The following is an 18,709-nucleotide window of genomic DNA, read 5'->3' on the forward strand; positions in this document are numbered from 1 at the left end:
ATCTTATTTAAGGAATTATTCAAAGATGGACCACCAGATCATTTATTAGAGGGTCCAAATACATGGGAAAAAAAATATTTACTTAGTATTTGTAGAGAAAGAAAGTAAGTCTATGAGAGTCTGGCTTCGACCAGCTCTATATGTAAAGTGTCATGAGATAACTTTTGTTATGATTTGGTGCTATGTAAATTTGATTTGATTTGATTTGATTTGATTTGATTTGATATGGGAGCCAGTGTTCTTTGAAGCCAACATCAGTAGCTGTCAGCTGTGTCAAAAGTTTAAGATTAGGTTGCATTAGTATCATTATGAAGCCAAGGTCCTTTCACCTTATTTTTATCTACAGATAAATTAAATGGAAGTCATTTGGAACCAGGCTTATATAGAACAAGTTTCTTCCACAATTTTTTTTCATTGTCAAGCCACGGTTGTTACATTAGTGTCATTCAGTTTCTTGGTAGCGTAGTAGTAACATCTCTGTTTTCTGAATCAAACTGTTTTTCTCTGACTCATTCATCGCTCAGATAAAGACAAGCTTTCTGCTAAGGTTCAAAATAAAGCAAAGCATGAGTATGTGAAGCTCATACCAAGGAGACGTTTATGTCTAGCTGATGGCGACATATATTAAAGCGCTTCCATATGACGTGGCATGACCAGTCCTTGCCCCTCGGGTGATATAAACAGAATTAGTAACTGTCTCCGTAACCGGCTGAATGTGATGGAGGACTAAGCCCAGTAGTTTAAATGGAATGAAAAAGATTCATCACTGAACTCTCTGCAGAACCTGTCTATTCATGAACATGGAGCACATTTGTGGGTAATTATCGTTTATATGTGATTCTAAGCTAATATGCCGTTTAATGGCCTTGAAGATTTTGACATTTATTAGCACTTTAACATATAGATCTGGGTTTGTTGTTATTTCTGTTAACACAGATAAGAAATCAGGCTTTCAAGCTCACAGTCAGTGATGATGGCCTTGATGCTTTTATTTGAATGTGTTTTTCACAGCAAAGAATCTGTATCAAAGGTAAAAAAAAAAAAAAAAAAAAGATGCTGTTAAACCATAGCATTTGAATTCAATATATTCTCTGTATGTAAATTCTTTGATAAGTGTGTAATGTTGCATTTAAATACACATCATTATTATCAGTAGAACATTATTACAAGCTTTAGTCACAATTAATCACACACCGTCACTGTGAATTGCATGATTAATTAATTAGTATTTTTTAATCAAACGATAATCCTTAGACAACCCTTCCATGTATTATTTATAGTGGTGATTCCTTATTAAATAGAAGAGCAACATGTCTCCTTTATGCATCTGTCTTGGACTGCAGGCCAAAGACTAGAGGAGAAGCAGAGTGTGGTGAGAGGTGTTGATCCACTGATTTGCTCATTTGGTTCACTTATTTCGTTTTCCACAATGTCTGCACTTTCTTGAGAGGTTTGGAGAAAGGTTGAATTTCGGCTACTCTTGCCTGAAATGTTTTCTACAAGGTTTTCGGAGAGAAACATTCAGTGATATATTCCTTTCTCCATCGTGGGTGTTTCTCTTCAGTCTTGTTGCCCATATGAACTTACAGTTAAGTGAATTTATTGTCAAAAAATCTGTACTGAAGATTCACAAGAGAGACTTTCAGGTGATGCCAAATAGCTGTTTATAAAAAAAAAAAAAAAAAAAAAGATGTGACTCAAATCCTTTTCAGTCAAAATCAGGACTCTGACCTTACATAGAAACAGAAACAGAATACAAAACCAAAAGGATTTCTTGATTGAAACACAGCCTTTTCAGTGTATCTACTGTACATGTTAAAAGTAAGCTGAAGGAGTTTTTCATTTAGAGTTTGTTTAAGATAAAGGAATGAGTCAGACAGATGTCTTCTGCTATCCTACACAAAGGAGCACAAGGTGAGAACGCTTGTGCATCTTTTCCCCAGTACATTGGCATGTCACGTGGAATGCATGGCTAAGTGGGGGCACATGCATTGCATATCAGATGGAATGTCTGCAGTGTTACAGTGAATCAAATTACACCGAATCCAATCCATACCACAACTGGATACATGTGTGCTTTTCTAGTTAATGATGCCAGTATTGCTATTAAAATAACAGCTAAAATTTAAAAAATAAAATGCCAGAATTACACATATACTGTTTGTACCCCCCCGCCCATCACCACCAAAATTTAATCATTTGTTCCTTGTGCCAGTATCAACATTTCCTGAAAATTTCATCTAAATCCATCCATAACTTTTTGACTATCTTGCTAACAGACAAACAAACAAACAAACAAACAAACAGACAAACTACAAAGGCACTCAGAGAGCACAGAGCTCCACCAAGGCAGATCAGCCCCCCCCCCCGATATCTACCGACATTTAATCATTTGTTCCTTGTACTAGTATCAACATTTCCTGAAAATTTCATCAAAATTCATCCATAACTTTTGGAGTTATCTTGCTAATAGACAGACATAGACAGACAGACAGACAAACCCCGATGAAAACATAGGCAACAAGAAAAGCACTCGGAGAGCGCAGACCTCCAACCAAGACAGATCCCCCCTCCCCCCCACCCCCGATCACCACTAAAATTGAATCCTTTCTTCCTCGTGTCAGCATCAACATTTCCTGAAAATTTCATGAAAATCCGTCCATAACTTTTTGAGTTATCTTGCTAACAAACAAACAAAGTAGGACGCAAATGCACAAACACACAAAGCAAAGTGATCACAATACCTCCTGGTGGAGGTAATTAGTTGACCTGATGGTATGTTATGGTGAAGTGAAACCAAAGGGGTGTCCAAATTGTCCTTTTAGCTTAGGGAGGTTCCTAAGTGAGTGAACCATAATTATCAGCCATGATAAGCGATAAGAGCCGTCCCACAATGCACTGCAGCGGCAACATCAGCCAACCTGACTGATATATTTAGGTGTTAAATTGTGGGGTTTTTTTTTCCCTTCCTCTTTTCTCACTCTATCAGTGCTGTTTTCTTTTCTTTTTTATTTCTGAATGTGCATTTGTTATGTTGATATAAAAAATGAAGCATAATATACCAATCAGGGGATCTCAAGTCTGTACTATGATAAAGCTTCATAATATCTGAAACAACAAGAAGATAGTGATGGCCACAGTAGTACTTTTTACACTTCTCCTTCATAAATAAGACATGGATCAGTTGTTTATTAAGTAGATTAAGGTGTGCTTGTGTTGGAATTCAACAGACACAGGAATGGAATGGCTGTCATACATGCAGACATGCTGATTTCACAGGAAATTGCAGTGGTCGCTTTATTTTTTCCAGAGCTGTACAATATGCTGTTGCAAATTAAATCAGTGGTTTCCAACCTTTTGGCTTCTGACATCTTTGCAAAAAGCAGTGTCCAGCTAATATTTAAGATGAATTATTACCAGAGCTTCTACCAAATAAAGGCACTCTATATCCGCCTCCATCTCCACACTCCACAGCCCAGTGGCAGAGCTGTAGGTCTGGTACCCCACACTATCATTATGGAATAGGGATAAAAGGTTTCTTGGTTGTTTGGTTTGGTTGTTAATATGCAAAATAGTGCCGGGAAAGAGGTTGTTTTGGTGGAACCTGCGCATGAGGAAGTACACTGTGGTATTAAAATGACTAAATCCTCACAAACTTTATCACCAAAATACCCACCCTTATTCTCCCAGTAAGACAGACTACTCTCCACCTAAACTTCTCCTGTGATTTAAAAGTCCCAAAACAGATTTTTGTATCATTTTTTTTTCTTCTGTCCTGAGCCCTAGTATTTATGTGGTGCCCCTGTGTATGAAACTGGATATAAAGTAGCAGCTACAATGGGGTCCGATCAAGCCAAAGTGAACATTAACATGAAAAAGTACATTTGCACACATCATTTATCAAGTGGGCTCATTTTTTAGCTGAAGATCTCTAATTTATGGAACTGTTATCCTTTTTAAAATACCACTTACACAGTACAGGAGAAGTTCCGAACCTTCTGTGAGGCTACATTAAATAACCAAAAAGAATGCAAAAGACTGTCTATTACTTTGAGAAATTAAAATTCTGAGTAATGAAGTTTGTGAATTCATACACTGGTCACATTTAAAAAGACTATCTGTGAACTGTTACAGAGAATTTACTCTTTATTTGTAATTTACCAATATCAGTATGGACCACCACAAGTTGTAAATAACACTGTGTTAGTATTAAATACATGAAATAAAGCATTGTGATTATGTCAGGGTTGTTGTTTTAAAAAAATAAGTCAACATTTTGGGTGATGCATACAATGGTAAAGAGTCATCCATGTGTTACTATGGCAACCTGTCCGCCTGTTACCACATTCTCATGTCAATAAAACAGAAACTTTTCTATATTTTACTCCAAAATGTATTTTCAGCATAGTTGAACATAATATCTTAAAGGTTTTGTCATATTTGATATCAATTTCTGTCGAGGACCACGTGGTTTGAATGTTTGCGCAAAGCTTAAAAAATTTATGTCTGTTTCAAGTCCACGTGTTACTGAGCAGTAATTTGACATTTTTCACTTAAAAATTCTATCTCCCCAAATGTTGTCATACATAATGTTAAAGTGCTTATAAATACCTACTCAAATATGTCTAATACATGCATATAAGTGACTCTGCTTACATGACAGACTGTTGAACATAAAATGTGTCCAAGTGTTAATGTTTAATCTAACCCTTATACAAACTAGAAAAGCACTTGGAGAGCGCAGACCTCCGCCAAGGCAGATCAGTGGCCCCCTCGATCACCACCAAAATGTAATCATTTGTTTCTTGTGCCAGTATCAACATTTCTTGAAATTTTCATCCACATCCGTCCATAACTTTTTGAGTTACCTTGCACACAGACAGACAGACAGACAGACAGACAAACCAACGCCGGCAAAAACATAACCTCCTTAGCGGAGGTAATAATTGGTGTAAAATGCAGTTTGTCATCTTTTCATGGTCATCAGATATGACCCATTTGGACGTTCAGTGAACATGGAAACACCGTCATCTTCTACAACATTGATTCACCAGTAAAACCCATGAAGTTGGATCAATGACAGTGGATGGAGACACATGGATAATATTCAGTTAATGATAAATTTGACAGAAAAAGTCACTTTTTCTTCAGTTTTCTATGGTTTTAATATAATAACCTTCAACTTTAATCAGAGCTTTTAGGAACATCTACTTGATCAGTAAATGAAATATAGGAAAATACATGATTTTTACACAAAATGCAGAGGATAATATCATAATGAACAGTGATAAATTGCATAAGAAAGGTTAAATAGAGAGAAATATTTATTTGGTAACTGACATAAAAGTAGCACTGGCTCTTTATGGGTTAATTGGATATTCTGTTTTTCTTCCTCAAGCATTGGCAGTGTTATTATTAGCAAAAAAAAAAAAAAAGGGTCCTCTAACAAACTCTCATAATTGTTAGTATTAGTACCTCCTTAAGAACTTAATCATTCATGGCAGCCTGTCCACCTGTTACCACATTTTCATGTCAATAAAACAGAGACTTTTCAATATTTTACTCCAAAATGTATTTTCAGCATAGTTGAACATAATATCTAAAAGCTTTTGTCCTACTTGATGTCAGTTTCTGTCAATAACAGCATGTTTTGAATGTTTGTGTAAAGCTTAAAAGATTGATGTCTGTTTCAAGTCCACGTGTTACCGAGCAGTAATTTGACATTTTTCACCTAAAAATTTCATCTCCCCAAATTTTGTTATGCATAATGTTAAAGTGCTTATAAATACCTACTCAAATATGTCTAATACATGCATATAATTTACTCCGCTTACATGACAGACACTGTTGAACATGAAATGTGTCCAAGTGTTACCGTTTGATCGGACCCAATAGCGACATCCTGCTCTGCTGCACTATTAATAATCAAATGATGTCAGATATTTCATGAGTCTATCAGAGGATCCAAACCAGTCCTTTTACCAACAAAAGCCTGAGCTGCAAATATACTTTTTCATGTGAGGATTTTATTTGTCCAAGGCTATTTTTACATCGCTGTATTGAAGTAAATGATCTGGATACTTCTTCCATCACTGACCATAAGTGATCCCATAACTACTGTTGCAGTTCTAGCACATGTTTAGTTTCACCGATGTGTTAAATGAAGTCCGCCATATTTGTAATAGTCAACCATTTAGTCAGTACAATTAAGTCATGTGGAGAGGCTTGTTTTTATAAGACATTAATATCTCTATTGACATCCTTTGCTACAGCCTGTCTGGGATGCAGCCTACTTTTTTTTTTTTTAATTTCTTTTCTTCAAATGATGTGCCTCCTTAGTTTTAATAGGAGAGATGAGATCCTCTTATTTTCTGTCTACTTAACATTTCATCTCGCTCTCTCTCCTCCCTCTGCCTGACAGAAAAAAATAAATAAAATATAAAAAAAAAAAATCAGCGGTAAAACGATGGAGCATCAGCATTCTCTAGAGGCCAATGGAGGGCATAACATATTCTTTGTAGAAAGGCCTTTATCTTTTTTTATTGTCTGATCTTTTTTCATGTCAGCTTCCTTTCAGTTTGGGATAGTACAATATTAAGAGCAGGCTGTACTATTTTCATTAAGATACAATCTGACATATTAAAAAAAAAACTGTTGCCCAATTGTAGAACCTGCTTTGTGGTATGTATGTCAGTTTGACACACCCTAACTGAAATTTCATTGTATTCCTTTTTTTTCCTTATCTCTATTTTCATCTCTGAAAATCACTGAATCCACTGCAAATATATTACAGCTCCCACAGTACCTTTCTTTAAATCCACAGTATGTCATCTGTAAGTATATCCTTTCCATGCTTGTGGCATTCATGGCATGTTCAGCCATGTGGGTGCGTCAACGTATCACTTAGAAACTACAGAGGAAAAGAAACAGTCAACAAAACATTGGAAATAACACCCTGACAAGTCTAGCTCTCCTGTTGTTAAGAAATCCCTCTCACCTGTGAAATGTAGAGGATTATTTGCCTCAGTGACACGCCTTTTATACGCTTTTTTTTTTTTGAGGTTTCAGCTGTTATATAATATATCATTTTGATTCTGCTGTGTGGGTTAGGAGAGAAAAAGGAAATGAGAGTCAGCTTATGAATTTGAATATGATACCATAAGGGAATTTGGTTTAGTTATTCTACTAAATCTGCACCGAAAAAAAAAAAAAAACAAAACTTTTGATTATCCTAATTTCCCCAATGTTTTATCTCACTTTTTATTCTGAGCTACTGTTCAGATATTTATCATACTTTCAGTTTGCGTGGGATGACATAAGCTTAAAGGACTTCCTGAAATCCCCATTTTCCACTTACAGTCATGGCAGAGCACAAGGCACTAACTGGAAGCTGATGAAGTAGATACTAAGTGGGATCTAAAGGTTAAATGCCCGAATCCTGCACAGACCCAAGCGCTCACGGTGGCACACAGATTCGACTTTGCATTCTAATATGCTGATTTGCATCAATTTCAAATCATATTCAACACTCGGAGGATCTTTTAGCCACCTGCCTGTTGCTTACCTTGCCTCTAAATGCCGTTGATCTAAGTATCATTACAGTCTATCACATAATATTTTCTGTTTTGGCGTCCAAGTATTTGTTACTCTGCGTCTTTTTCATTTGTCTCTCTTGCCTGAGGCAGGTATGCAAAACCAGCCCAGGTAGGAATAGTCAGTCTGTGTCACCGTTCACATAGGATGCTCCACCCATACTCCAACTCGCAATGTATTCAAGTAACTCCACGCCTCAAAGCCAACCCCCTCAAACCTGCCAGGTGAGGCCAAGCTCGTCTGATCTAACACAATGCCAGCGGGAAACATTTCTTTTACACCACTTCTTTGTGCCTAAGGTAAGATGCTTTGCCCCTATTTTTTATCTATATTTATAAGAATTGTTAGATTATGAAATTATCTGTTCCTGAGTTTTAGTTTTCCTTCACATGTACAATAGAAAAAAAAACCTTAAAAGGCAAGAACATTGTTTAGTCTATTTCTTTTTCTGTCATATAACCAGGAAGATCTTGTATGTCAAAGGAAGAGCTGAGCCCTGATTGATACAAAGGGCAGAGATTTATAAAGAACAGATAACTAGAAGCAGCATGACGACAACTACACATGCTTTACTCCCCTGGCTGATGTGTTACCTTGAAAGACAGCAGAAAAGTCAGGTTGGAGGTAAAATGAATGTCAGAAAACTAAAGGAGCTTCAAGGGGGAAAAGAAGGAGCCACAGAAGAGAACTTCAACCCCACCTTGTTAGCCAGAAGCACTGACTCATACAGACAGAGGTGCAAAGAAAAGTATTTGCAACTAGCTGAACCTGTAGAGCGTGTCACAGTGAAGGATGGATCATGGCTTCAGATGAGGCGGTTATGTACACAAGGCGAAAAAGCTGTAGACATAAAAAACAATCTCCTCTGGGGATTAAGATAAGTCTTGAAACAAATATTTAAGTATAATGGGTTTTTTTAAATAAAGATGTAGGAGTTAGTAAATTTGCCCTAGGTATTACAGATAATGAAGAGTAATTTCATTAACTAAAATGAAAATAAAAACTGATTCCAAAAGCAGCTTTAAAAACTCCAGTAAATGATGCAACACAAACAAAATAAAATATAACAGCAGTAAATAAGCTTCATAAAAGTAATGAAAAAGTAAAGCTTTAAATACACTTGTAAAACTAACAACTAAACCTCTTCACATAATAACTGAAATAAAAACAGAACAAAAACTTAATAAAAACTGATACAAAACCTTTGAATTGTTTGAAATAAAACTCATTCTTACACTGTTAAAACACATCTGTTCAAAAACAGACCATTATGTAATAACTTGAGAAAATGTGATTAATTTCATTATGCAGTCACTTTCTAATAAATGTCCCCACATTTTGTAATGCAGCATGATGTACTGTGATTACTAATGTGTGAATTGCACTTTTAAATGATGAAATGTAATGTGGTGCATTATATAATAACCAACTAAAATGGATGTCTCCATCTGTACATGTCATATTTTTAACATTTCAGGTGGATTACATTTCCTAAATACTAAATTAGACCAACGCTGTTTCCATTAACTTTTGTTTTAATTTAAATTGCCACATAAAAGCAGTAACAAGATCAGCTGAAAAAAAAAAAAAAATGTATATACACATATGTTACAAAAGCAGCCAAACTGGGGGATTTCATGTCAAAACATGACCTAGAAACTCAATCACATTTTTATTTCTAGCAGTGTTGACGGCTGCAGTACTTATTTGACATGGCTTTCCAAAAAGACCATGAAAAATCTTCAGGTTATTCTGCTAGAGTACCAGCTCTAGTGCCCCTCTTGTCTTCTTGTTGTTTTTTTTTTTTGCAATAAACAGAATATTTAAACATTTATTTTAAAATACCAGCAATTTTTTACATATTGTTTTCAAGCTGAAATATATAACATTTTCTTGAGGTAATAATCCTGTGGTGCTTTTGCATTGAGTGTTACAGCACATTCATAAAACTAATACTGAACTGAAACCAAAAATAAAAACATATATTATTATAGCAGTGAAAATGTCAATACTATAATAACTCTGCCTCCCTGTCCTTTATATGTATGCTTTATGCTTACAGTGTTTACGCTCACTGATATTAAAATACTCTTTAAGATGCAGTGTTTGCAGGTCAGAAATATTGGAATGGAATTCATTGCATAACCTGAGATTTCCTTGTTGAGAAAGCATGATATGTCTTGTCTGTCACATCAAAGCGCAAGACAAACACAAAGCGCAGAGATAGACGAGGCTGACTCCTGTCAGCAGGGAAGCCAACGTTACAATCCAAAGCAAATAGGAAAACAAATTGTGGTCCAGCTTTACCATCTCCCTAAGACGAGATATAATGTCTCTGAGGTTTTCTTTTCCTATCCAGGCTGAATGTAGCATCAGAGTCCGTGTACGGGTGTGTATGTGTATAAAAATGAGACGGAAATCAAAGGGGCAGATTACAAGCAGAGTATATTTGTACAGAAGCAATAAATGATCATGAATCTGTGTATTTGTGTCAAAAAAACATGCAATCTCTGAATTAATTGCTGTCATTTTAATGTAAGTAAGGCTCTGACAGCATGTTTTTATGTGTGATTCAACGTGACGCTGAAGGATCACACTCCCTGAGATGCGGTTTACGATAAATGCCACTGGTTGTATTATCGATTTAGGAGAGATAAAGTATCAGCGTTGATCAAATGTGTCTGTCAGGGTTGTTATTCTAAAGGGTATTCATTGAGTCAAGCAGTCCTGTTATATTGTGTAATTTAATAGTCAGAAACGCTGGATAAGAGAGAAAATAGCAACCGATTTGACAGCTCAATATGGCCCCAGTGATGCTGAGATGCAGAAGGAAAGCGCTTTTGAATTTAAATACCCGGGATTAGAGGAGACAGGATTGAAATGGTACAGTGGACAGAGAGGCTGTTATCCAACCCATCCCCTGACAGGATGGAAGCGTTCGTCCAAATAAGATGTAAATGTGTAAAAAATATTGGACAAATCTGAACCCTTGTGGTGCACAGCAGACCCCCCCTTATGTCTACACACACTTCATACATGTTTACACCCTTTACCTTCCTTTATATTCACAAAAAATAGTCTTTATTAGAGTCTGTGCTGCACATATTTTGTAACACACACATGCAAGCATCATAAAATTAACACACAAACCCTAGAGCACAGGTGTCAAACATGCGGCCAAATCCGGACCACCAAAGAGTCCAGTCCAGCCCTTTGGATGAATTTGTGAAATGCAAAAATAACACTAAGATATTAACAATCCTTTTAGTTCAGGTTCCACATTCAGACCAATTCAATCTCAAGTGGGCAGGACCAGTAAAATACTATCATAATAATATATAAATAATGTCAACTTCAAATGTTTCTCTTTGTAAATGTAAATATTTTCATGTATTTACACTAAAACAAAGTATAATTTTGCAAAAACATGTGAAAAACCTGAAATGTCTTAAGAGAAGTCAGTACAATTTTAACAATATTCTGCCTGTTACTAAATGTTTTGTGTATTTGTAGATCCACTGTGATCTGTAAGTTATAAAGTGCATGTGTAAATGATAAACTGAGGCATAATATTGTTAAAATTATACTTATTTTTTCAGTTTGTTCATGTTATTCACATCTTTTGAAAGGATAGTTTGTAGATGTAAACCTTTTCATAATGTAAATTTACTTTTTTCACTGTAAAACATAGAGAAAAGTTTGGAGTTGACATTATTTATATATTATTATGTTATTATTTGACTGGTTCGGCCCACTTCAGATCAAATTTAGCTGAATGTGGAACTGAACTAAAATGAGTTTGACGCCCCTGCCCAAGAGAAATAGATTAATGCAGCTCAAGAAATATGTCAGAACATATTTAATACTAGAAGCACTCGGAGAGCGCAGACCTCCGCCAAGGCTGATCAGTGCCCCCCCCCCCCCCCCCCCCCCCGTGGGCCCCCCCACGCCAAGGAGGTTATGTTTTTGCCAGGGTTTGTTTGTCTGTCTGTTTGTTTGTCTGTCCGTTAGTGTGCAACATAACTCAAAAAGTTATGGACAGATTTTGATGAAATTTTCTGGTCTGCGCCCCCCCGCCCCGTGGGCCCCCCCGCCCCGTGGGCCCCCCCACCCCCGATCACCACCAAAATTTAATCATTTCTTCCTTATCCCATTTCTAACAAACCCTGAAAATTTCATCAAAATCTGTCCATAACTTTTTGAGTTATGTTGCACACTAACGGACAGACAAACAAACAAACAGACAAACAAACCCTGGCAAAAACATAACCTCCTTGGCGGAGGTAATATTAGCATTAACAAAAACTGAAACAAGGAGTGAAAAAAACATTTTATTAACCAAAATAAAAACATAACCAGCTGCATACTTCATAAAATCTGCAATGACAATACACACATTATGGTGAAAATGGTGAATTATTGCTTTAGAAAACTTGCCAATTATTAAGCAATACAGTGAGTCAACAGTAGAAGAATAAAATGACTTTGGAAAATGTGGAAGCTGTAATAAACAATGGTTTTGTGAAGCTCATACATTTGCATGCATCCTTTCATACCAGCTTTTCAGCTTCTACAAATCAGCTTTTCATAGTCATCATACCTGAGAAAAGTAAAACCAAAACTAATCTCAGACTTTCAAATTGAGTTGTTGCCATTTACCAGAAATACTAACCTCATGTTTTCAAATAAGCATGTGTGTTGTATTTCCAGTTCTAACTCTCGCAAAGCTTTGCCAAAAAGCTGTCACTCAATGCCCCTAAAAGTCAGATTTTTGAGACTTCTTTTACACACTGCAAAAATCTTAATCTTACCAAGTCTATTTTTCTCATTTCTAGTCAAAATATCTCATCACACTTAAAATAAGACATAATCACCTAAAGAGTAACTTTTCAGTGAGATCTAAGAACTTATTTTTTGACAATAGATCTTGAAAATCATATTTTAAGAAATCTTATCAAGACTTTTTTCCTTGATTCAAGATTTTTTCACTTAATCGAACCTAAAAAATCTGCCATTGGAACATTTGTAAAATTATCTTGGTAAGATTTCTTGAAATAAGATTTTCAAGATCTGTCGTCTAAAAATAAGTTCTTATATCTCACTTAAAAGTTACTCTTTAGGTGATAATGTCTTATTTTAAGTGTGATGAGATATCTTGATTAGAAATGAGAAAAATACAGTGGGTAATATTTTGATTTTTTCCAGTGCATTGTCATTTTTATCATTTTAACTGTATTTTGTATAGGCATTATATAATGACTTGACTATGTTATGTATTGCCATTATTAGCCACTGTTGCACTCTTGTTATGGATTCATCATTTATTGCGGTGAATTGTTTTATGTTGTATAACACCTTGTTTCGCAAAGTTCCAAAAATGGTTTCAATAGTTTGACTTACTTACAAGCAGAATTCCTCAACATGGCACTAAAAACTAAGATCAGGTATTGACAGTCATGAAACCAACTTATCCCATAAAGACCCAGTGCTACTTTTGTGGCAGTTCCAAAATAGGTTTTTCTTTATATTTAACTTTTCTTAAGTGATTTATCACCATTTATTATAACATTACCCTGTGTATTTTGTGTTTATTCAGTGAACATTCGGTATTTTCCTATATTTAATTCACTGATCATGTTCATGTTCATGAAAACTCAAAGTAAAGTTGAGGGTTATTATATCAAAAACAGAAAACCAAAGAAAAAGGGACCTTTTCAGCAAAATATATCATTAACGGAACATAAACCAAGTGTCTCCATCCACTGTCATTGATCCAACTCCACGGGTTTTACTGGGGAATCAATGTTGTAGAAGATGACAGTGTTTCCACGTTCACTACAGAGCCTCTGAACATCCAAATGGGTCATATCTGATGACCATGAAAAGATGAATAACTGTATTTTACACCAATTATTTACATGTATTGATAGGATTAGTGGATCAACAGGTATTAAATATTTTAGATCAGTAGATGCTTTTGGTTGCCAGTGGCTGTTTGGGTCTTTATAGGTTAAGTGGCTAAATAAAAAGAACAGAAAATGCCAAATCTGTTACATACTGACACTGACATACAAACCAAGTTAAACTTTCTCTCATGGATAAAGGGCCCAGCATTCCCAAATGAAGTGCCATCCTTTAAACTGTGAGAACCGATACTCCTATAGTCATTTGAGATTACAGGAATACCTGTGGCTATCTGTTCAGACACTGTGCATAAATAACCAGCTAATGGAGCTGAGTAATGGTTTTGTATTTTCGACAAAGGGAGGCTCCGGTGATGACTCACTCACTGCTGTGTAATGAGACTGTATTGAAATGGTAACTCTGTATAAACACATATGAGACCGGGGGATGATGTGGAGTGAAAACAATGCCTGCTGGTTATTTGTTTTATATAGCTTTTAAACAAACAGGACCTGAAGAGCCAAGCAAACAACGAGACTTTATTGTGTCTGCGAAATTGCAGCTCTAAAAGAAACTTGCACATATCTCTTTTATGAACATGTCCTTTTTCAGCATTGTAAACTTTATACCTCAATATGACAAACACAGTTGGAGAGAAAGCACAAATTACTGAAGTACATAATAGAGCTTTGGAAATCTCATGGGTGAGATATAAAACACTTTTATTATACCACAATAAAAGTGTATTGACAATGGTAGAACAGGACTGACAACATTTACTCAGGTGTTGTGACAAATTTGTAGTATTTTTCTTGAGTATCTTCCAATTATGTAACTTTACCATACATTCCTCTACATCTCAGAGGGAAATATTGTAATTTTTTACTGTGGTATATTTATTTAATAGTGTTTTTTTGTTGTTGTTTTTTTTTACTTCCCTATTAAACAATATATATTTCCGCTTTATCACACATTATACAACAATATCATGAGTTAGTGCTGCAAAAAGGTGATTACCAAACTGCATCACAAGTCTAAACCACAGCAGCACTTACAGAATAAAGTATTTACCTATTAAAAGTTCCGTTTGTAAGTTTGGCACATACTCATGCCCATATCTGAGGTTTGTGTTGGAGTCTTGCCATGGCCAGGAGCTTATCATGTGTTGATAATCTATTCTAGTCTATTTCTAGGCTAACATAACAATTGTTCGCCATTGCTTCTTAGCATTTCTGAGTATCCTTTAACTATAAAAACAGTTTACAGACCAATATGGATATCCACTTGTAAAGCTGTGATACCATTTGCTGGTCTGGGTTCACTCCTAAAGCAACAATTCTTAAATAAATGAGAAAAAAAAATGCTACTAACATTAGCATGGTAGCTAATTAACATTAGCTCCCACTGTATCTGCCAAAATTTAACTTTATGGATTCTCCTGAGATTGAACAAAGCTTTTATGAGGTGTTTCACATCTTCACACTTGGCATTTCACTTGTTAGTCATTTATCTGCACTGTCCAGTTCTGGGGATGGTAAATAACTTAATGATTTATGTACGCAATGTGCTGCTGTAAAATGACTTAAACCATATGTGAGACTCTGAAAACCTCCATCTAAAGCAAGTACAACACTGCAATTGGAAAGTTGCAGTAATTAATATATTTGAGTTACATTTCCTGTACAAAACAATTCATCATGCTTTACATAAAACAATACTAACATTACAACAAAGTGTTAAAGTAAAGGTTATTTAAAAGTAAGAGAATATAATAAAACTAGAACAAGCTAAAATAGAGTAGAACATAAGAATAAAAGCAGATAAAATGCAAATATAAAAGTTACAGTACACTACAGGAAATGAACAGACTATGGTTTGTTAATGAAAGGCAGCAGCTTTAAGTCTTAAATGTTGATTTCAAAGTGCTAAGAGTTTCAACAGGCCTACAGTTTTCTGGGAGTTTGTTCCATTTATGTGGATTTCTGCCTCTCCGTGTTTAGATCTGATTCTGGGAACAGAAAGCAGACCTGTTCCAGGTGTCCAAACGGCATTGGATGGTTCATAACACACCAGAAAATCAGAAATGTATTTTAGCTCCAAACCATTCAGTTCTTTCTAAACCAACAAGAGTGAATGAAATCAATTCTTTAACAGACAGGATGCCAATGTAAAGATCTGAGAACTGGAGTTGTATGATTCACTTTCTTGGTCTTAGTTTTAATAATTTAACCCCCTCTGAATCCTAACCGGTGCCTCAGACAGAAGTTAAGGCCTGTACATATTGTGCAAGAACAGAGAGATTTGTTAATTTAATAGAGATACCAGGAATATAAAAACCACACCCACTTAATCTTTCTGACCAATCACACAATAGTTGTCGGGCCGCACATGACAAGTTCAAAAAAGTTCTGCCAAGATGACGTCAAGAATAAGCTGCGAGAACTCCCAAACTTAGAATGATTTCATTCTTTTCTCACAGCCAAATGTCTCTGTTCTTCTGGAGTGTGTACAAACCATTATTATGAGTCAGCAAACAGACTTCGTTGTTGACTGTTTTTGCCTGGAAATTAATTTTATAATGTCAGACTTAACAATTGGGTATGCGACTGAATCCGTGTTAGCTTAGGATTGAAGTTAGCTAACATCAACAAACGGCTCCTCCAACATAAATCTCACATGAGATCATGAACATGTGTGACTCTTACATACAGAACCTTTCACTAAATGAAATACAATAATGTGTAGAGTTCTTTATCTCTTGTTTTTCCTATATTTTCAATTTTCTGGACCTAATTTCTTATAATGCTTTGTCTTCCAGGTTATTATTGTTAAGTTCTTTCCAAACCAGCCTCATCTCCTGAGCCCCCTCCCTTCCATCCTCCACCTCTGAGGCAGGAGCCATGAACTGGTCTGCGTTGGAAGCCCTCATCAGTGGGGTCAATAAATACTCCACTGTATTTGGCCGTGTCTGGCTCTCCATGGTCTTCGTCTTTCGGGTGATGGTATTCGTGGTGGCGGCCCAGCGAGTGTGGGGTGACGAAAACAAGGATTTTGTGTGCAATACGGCGCAGCCAGGATGCAACAATGTTTGCTATGACCACATCTTCCCCATCTCCCACATCCGTCTGTGGGCACTACAGCTCATCTTTGTCACTTGTCCTTCACTTTTGGTAGTGGGACACGTGAAGTATAGAGAAAAGAAGGACTCGCAGTACACGGTCTCACATAAGGGTGCCCATCTGTATGCTAACCCTGGGAAGAAACGTGGAGGGCTGTGGTGGACATACTTGGTAAGAATCAAAGAAGTGAAAGATTATTTCTAGCATTTCTGTAATTGCCACATGTAAAAAGAAGCCCCCATTGGAGCAAGCAGAAACGTCAGAAAAAATTGTTGTACGTGAAAGCTTGCATAAGGCTCGGAGAGTCATTCTTAACTAAATTATATACAGGGTTCCTGCGGGGTCTTTAAAAGTCTCTCTAATTTACAAATCTGCATTTAATATGTTAAAAAAAAAGTCTATAAAAAGCATTAAATTTGATATGGTAGGTCCTAAATTATGTTGCCATAAACTTCTGCGTTGTGTTTAAATTTGTCCAAGCTGCAAAGAAAGTAATGTTAGATTAGTTCCATCTGCTCCAAATCGACAGTTTATATTGAAATTAGCAACCAATTATAGCTAATTTTGCAGCCCCAGGTGAGAAACGATCACAGAACATTCAACCAAACACACATGCAGCTGTTAGTCACACATGCATCATCCAAGAAAGCTGACTTTGTTTGGTCGTGAAATGGGCATTCAGTTCTGTTCTAAGTAGTCTTAAAAAGTCTTAAATTTGTAGAAACCAGCAGGAACTTTGAACATGAGAAACAAGTGAGGGTATAACTAATACAAACTGAGCACATGGGTACTTTGGGCCAAAAATTTGTGTTATAAATAAATTAAATCATTATTTAGGCCCAAGGGACAAGAACCTCGGCTCCCAAATGACGCCATAGAAGAGATGACGTTGTGATACCACTAATGACTGCTGGGTTTGGCTCCATAGACTCACAATAAACTTCTCTTTAAAAGTAGTGAGTAATGTTCTGCCAGGAGCCATTCCAGACTTATCCATGTAATTTGGAACCCATAAGTGATCCACTGTAGGAGCCTGTATATTAGATTATTTTTCTTTTTATACAAAAAGATTCATACTGTTGTGTGTCTAAAGCTCTGTGTTTCCTTGTCTTTAGCTGAGCCTAGTGTTCAAGGCAGGCTTTGATGCTGGCTTCCTCTACATCCTGTACCACATCTATGATGGTTACGACATGCCCCGCCTCTCCAAGTGCTCTCTGGCACCATGTCCCAACACAGTGGACTGCTTCATATCAAGGCCCACTGAGAAGAAGATCTTCACCCTGTTCATGGTGGTCTCCTCTGTCTTCTGCATCCTAATGTGCATCTGTGAGATGGTTTATCTCATCTGCAAACGCATCCTCAAACTTCTTAAGAGGAAAAATGAGGCAGAAAGAAGGATGTTCGCTGAGACTCATGAGATGACCCCACTAGCAGCTCCCAGGTCAGAATTCAGGTCCAAAACATCAGTCAGAGTGGATCCGACAGCAGCATCCACCCAGAACCTCAGTAACATCAAAGCAGAGGAGGGGACGTCTAGGAAAGAGTGAAGCTCTTCATGTGAGGTGTCCCATTAAAAAAAACTGACTAATGGACCTAAGGAGTAGCTGCCTCCATAACTGCTCATCATCACCAAAGAATTCAAGCTCTATTCAAGAGAATTATAAAGAAAGTGAATGGGTTTTACAGAATATTTTTATATATGTAGTGTGTGTACGTGTGTTTCTGTCTGTGTGGCCAGTAAAATCTGGTATTGTGAATCAACCTATTGACCCTTTGCACCGACGTCACATTTATCACGTGACTAGGGCTTCAGCGCCATGATGGACGGCAAAAGCTACACAACAAACAAACGAATGAGTGATGGATTGTGGCTACCATCACTGAAAATAAAGTTTTGGAGTAGTCCTGTGAAGTGACTAACCTTACTGGACGGCAGAAAGAATGCTATTTGGAGAAGCTAGCGATAGTAGGGCTACTTACTGACCCTTCTCCCTCCTGATGTGATTACAATCTAGCAAAATCCTCCACTCTACCAGAGTTTAAAGCACACAGTCTGTACCATTCTGTTCTAAATAGAGTGTCCCCATACACAG

At 36.5% G+C, this 18,709-nt stretch overlaps 1 protein-coding gene across 1 annotated transcript; it reads left to right on the forward strand.

Moving 5' to 3' along the window:
• Positions 1-7,791: 7,791 nt before the first annotated feature.
• Positions 7,792-18,188, forward strand: gjb9b (gap junction protein beta 9b). The gene is made up of 3 exons (XM_030147764.1): positions 7,792-7,892; positions 16,316-16,787; positions 17,732-18,188. Exons 2-3 carry the CDS (start codon positions 16,398-16,400, stop codon positions 18,161-18,163), a joined length of 822 nt encoding a protein of 273 aa, XP_030003624.1. The 5' UTR covers positions 7,792-7,892; positions 16,316-16,397; the 3' UTR covers positions 18,164-18,188.
• Positions 18,189-18,709: the final 521 nt, after the last annotated feature.

Source organism: Sphaeramia orbicularis, chromosome 11 (assembly GCF_902148855.1).
Source record: "Sphaeramia orbicularis chromosome 11, fSphaOr1.1, whole genome shotgun sequence".
NCBI lineage: Eukaryota > Metazoa > Chordata > Actinopteri > Kurtiformes > Apogonidae > Sphaeramia > Sphaeramia orbicularis.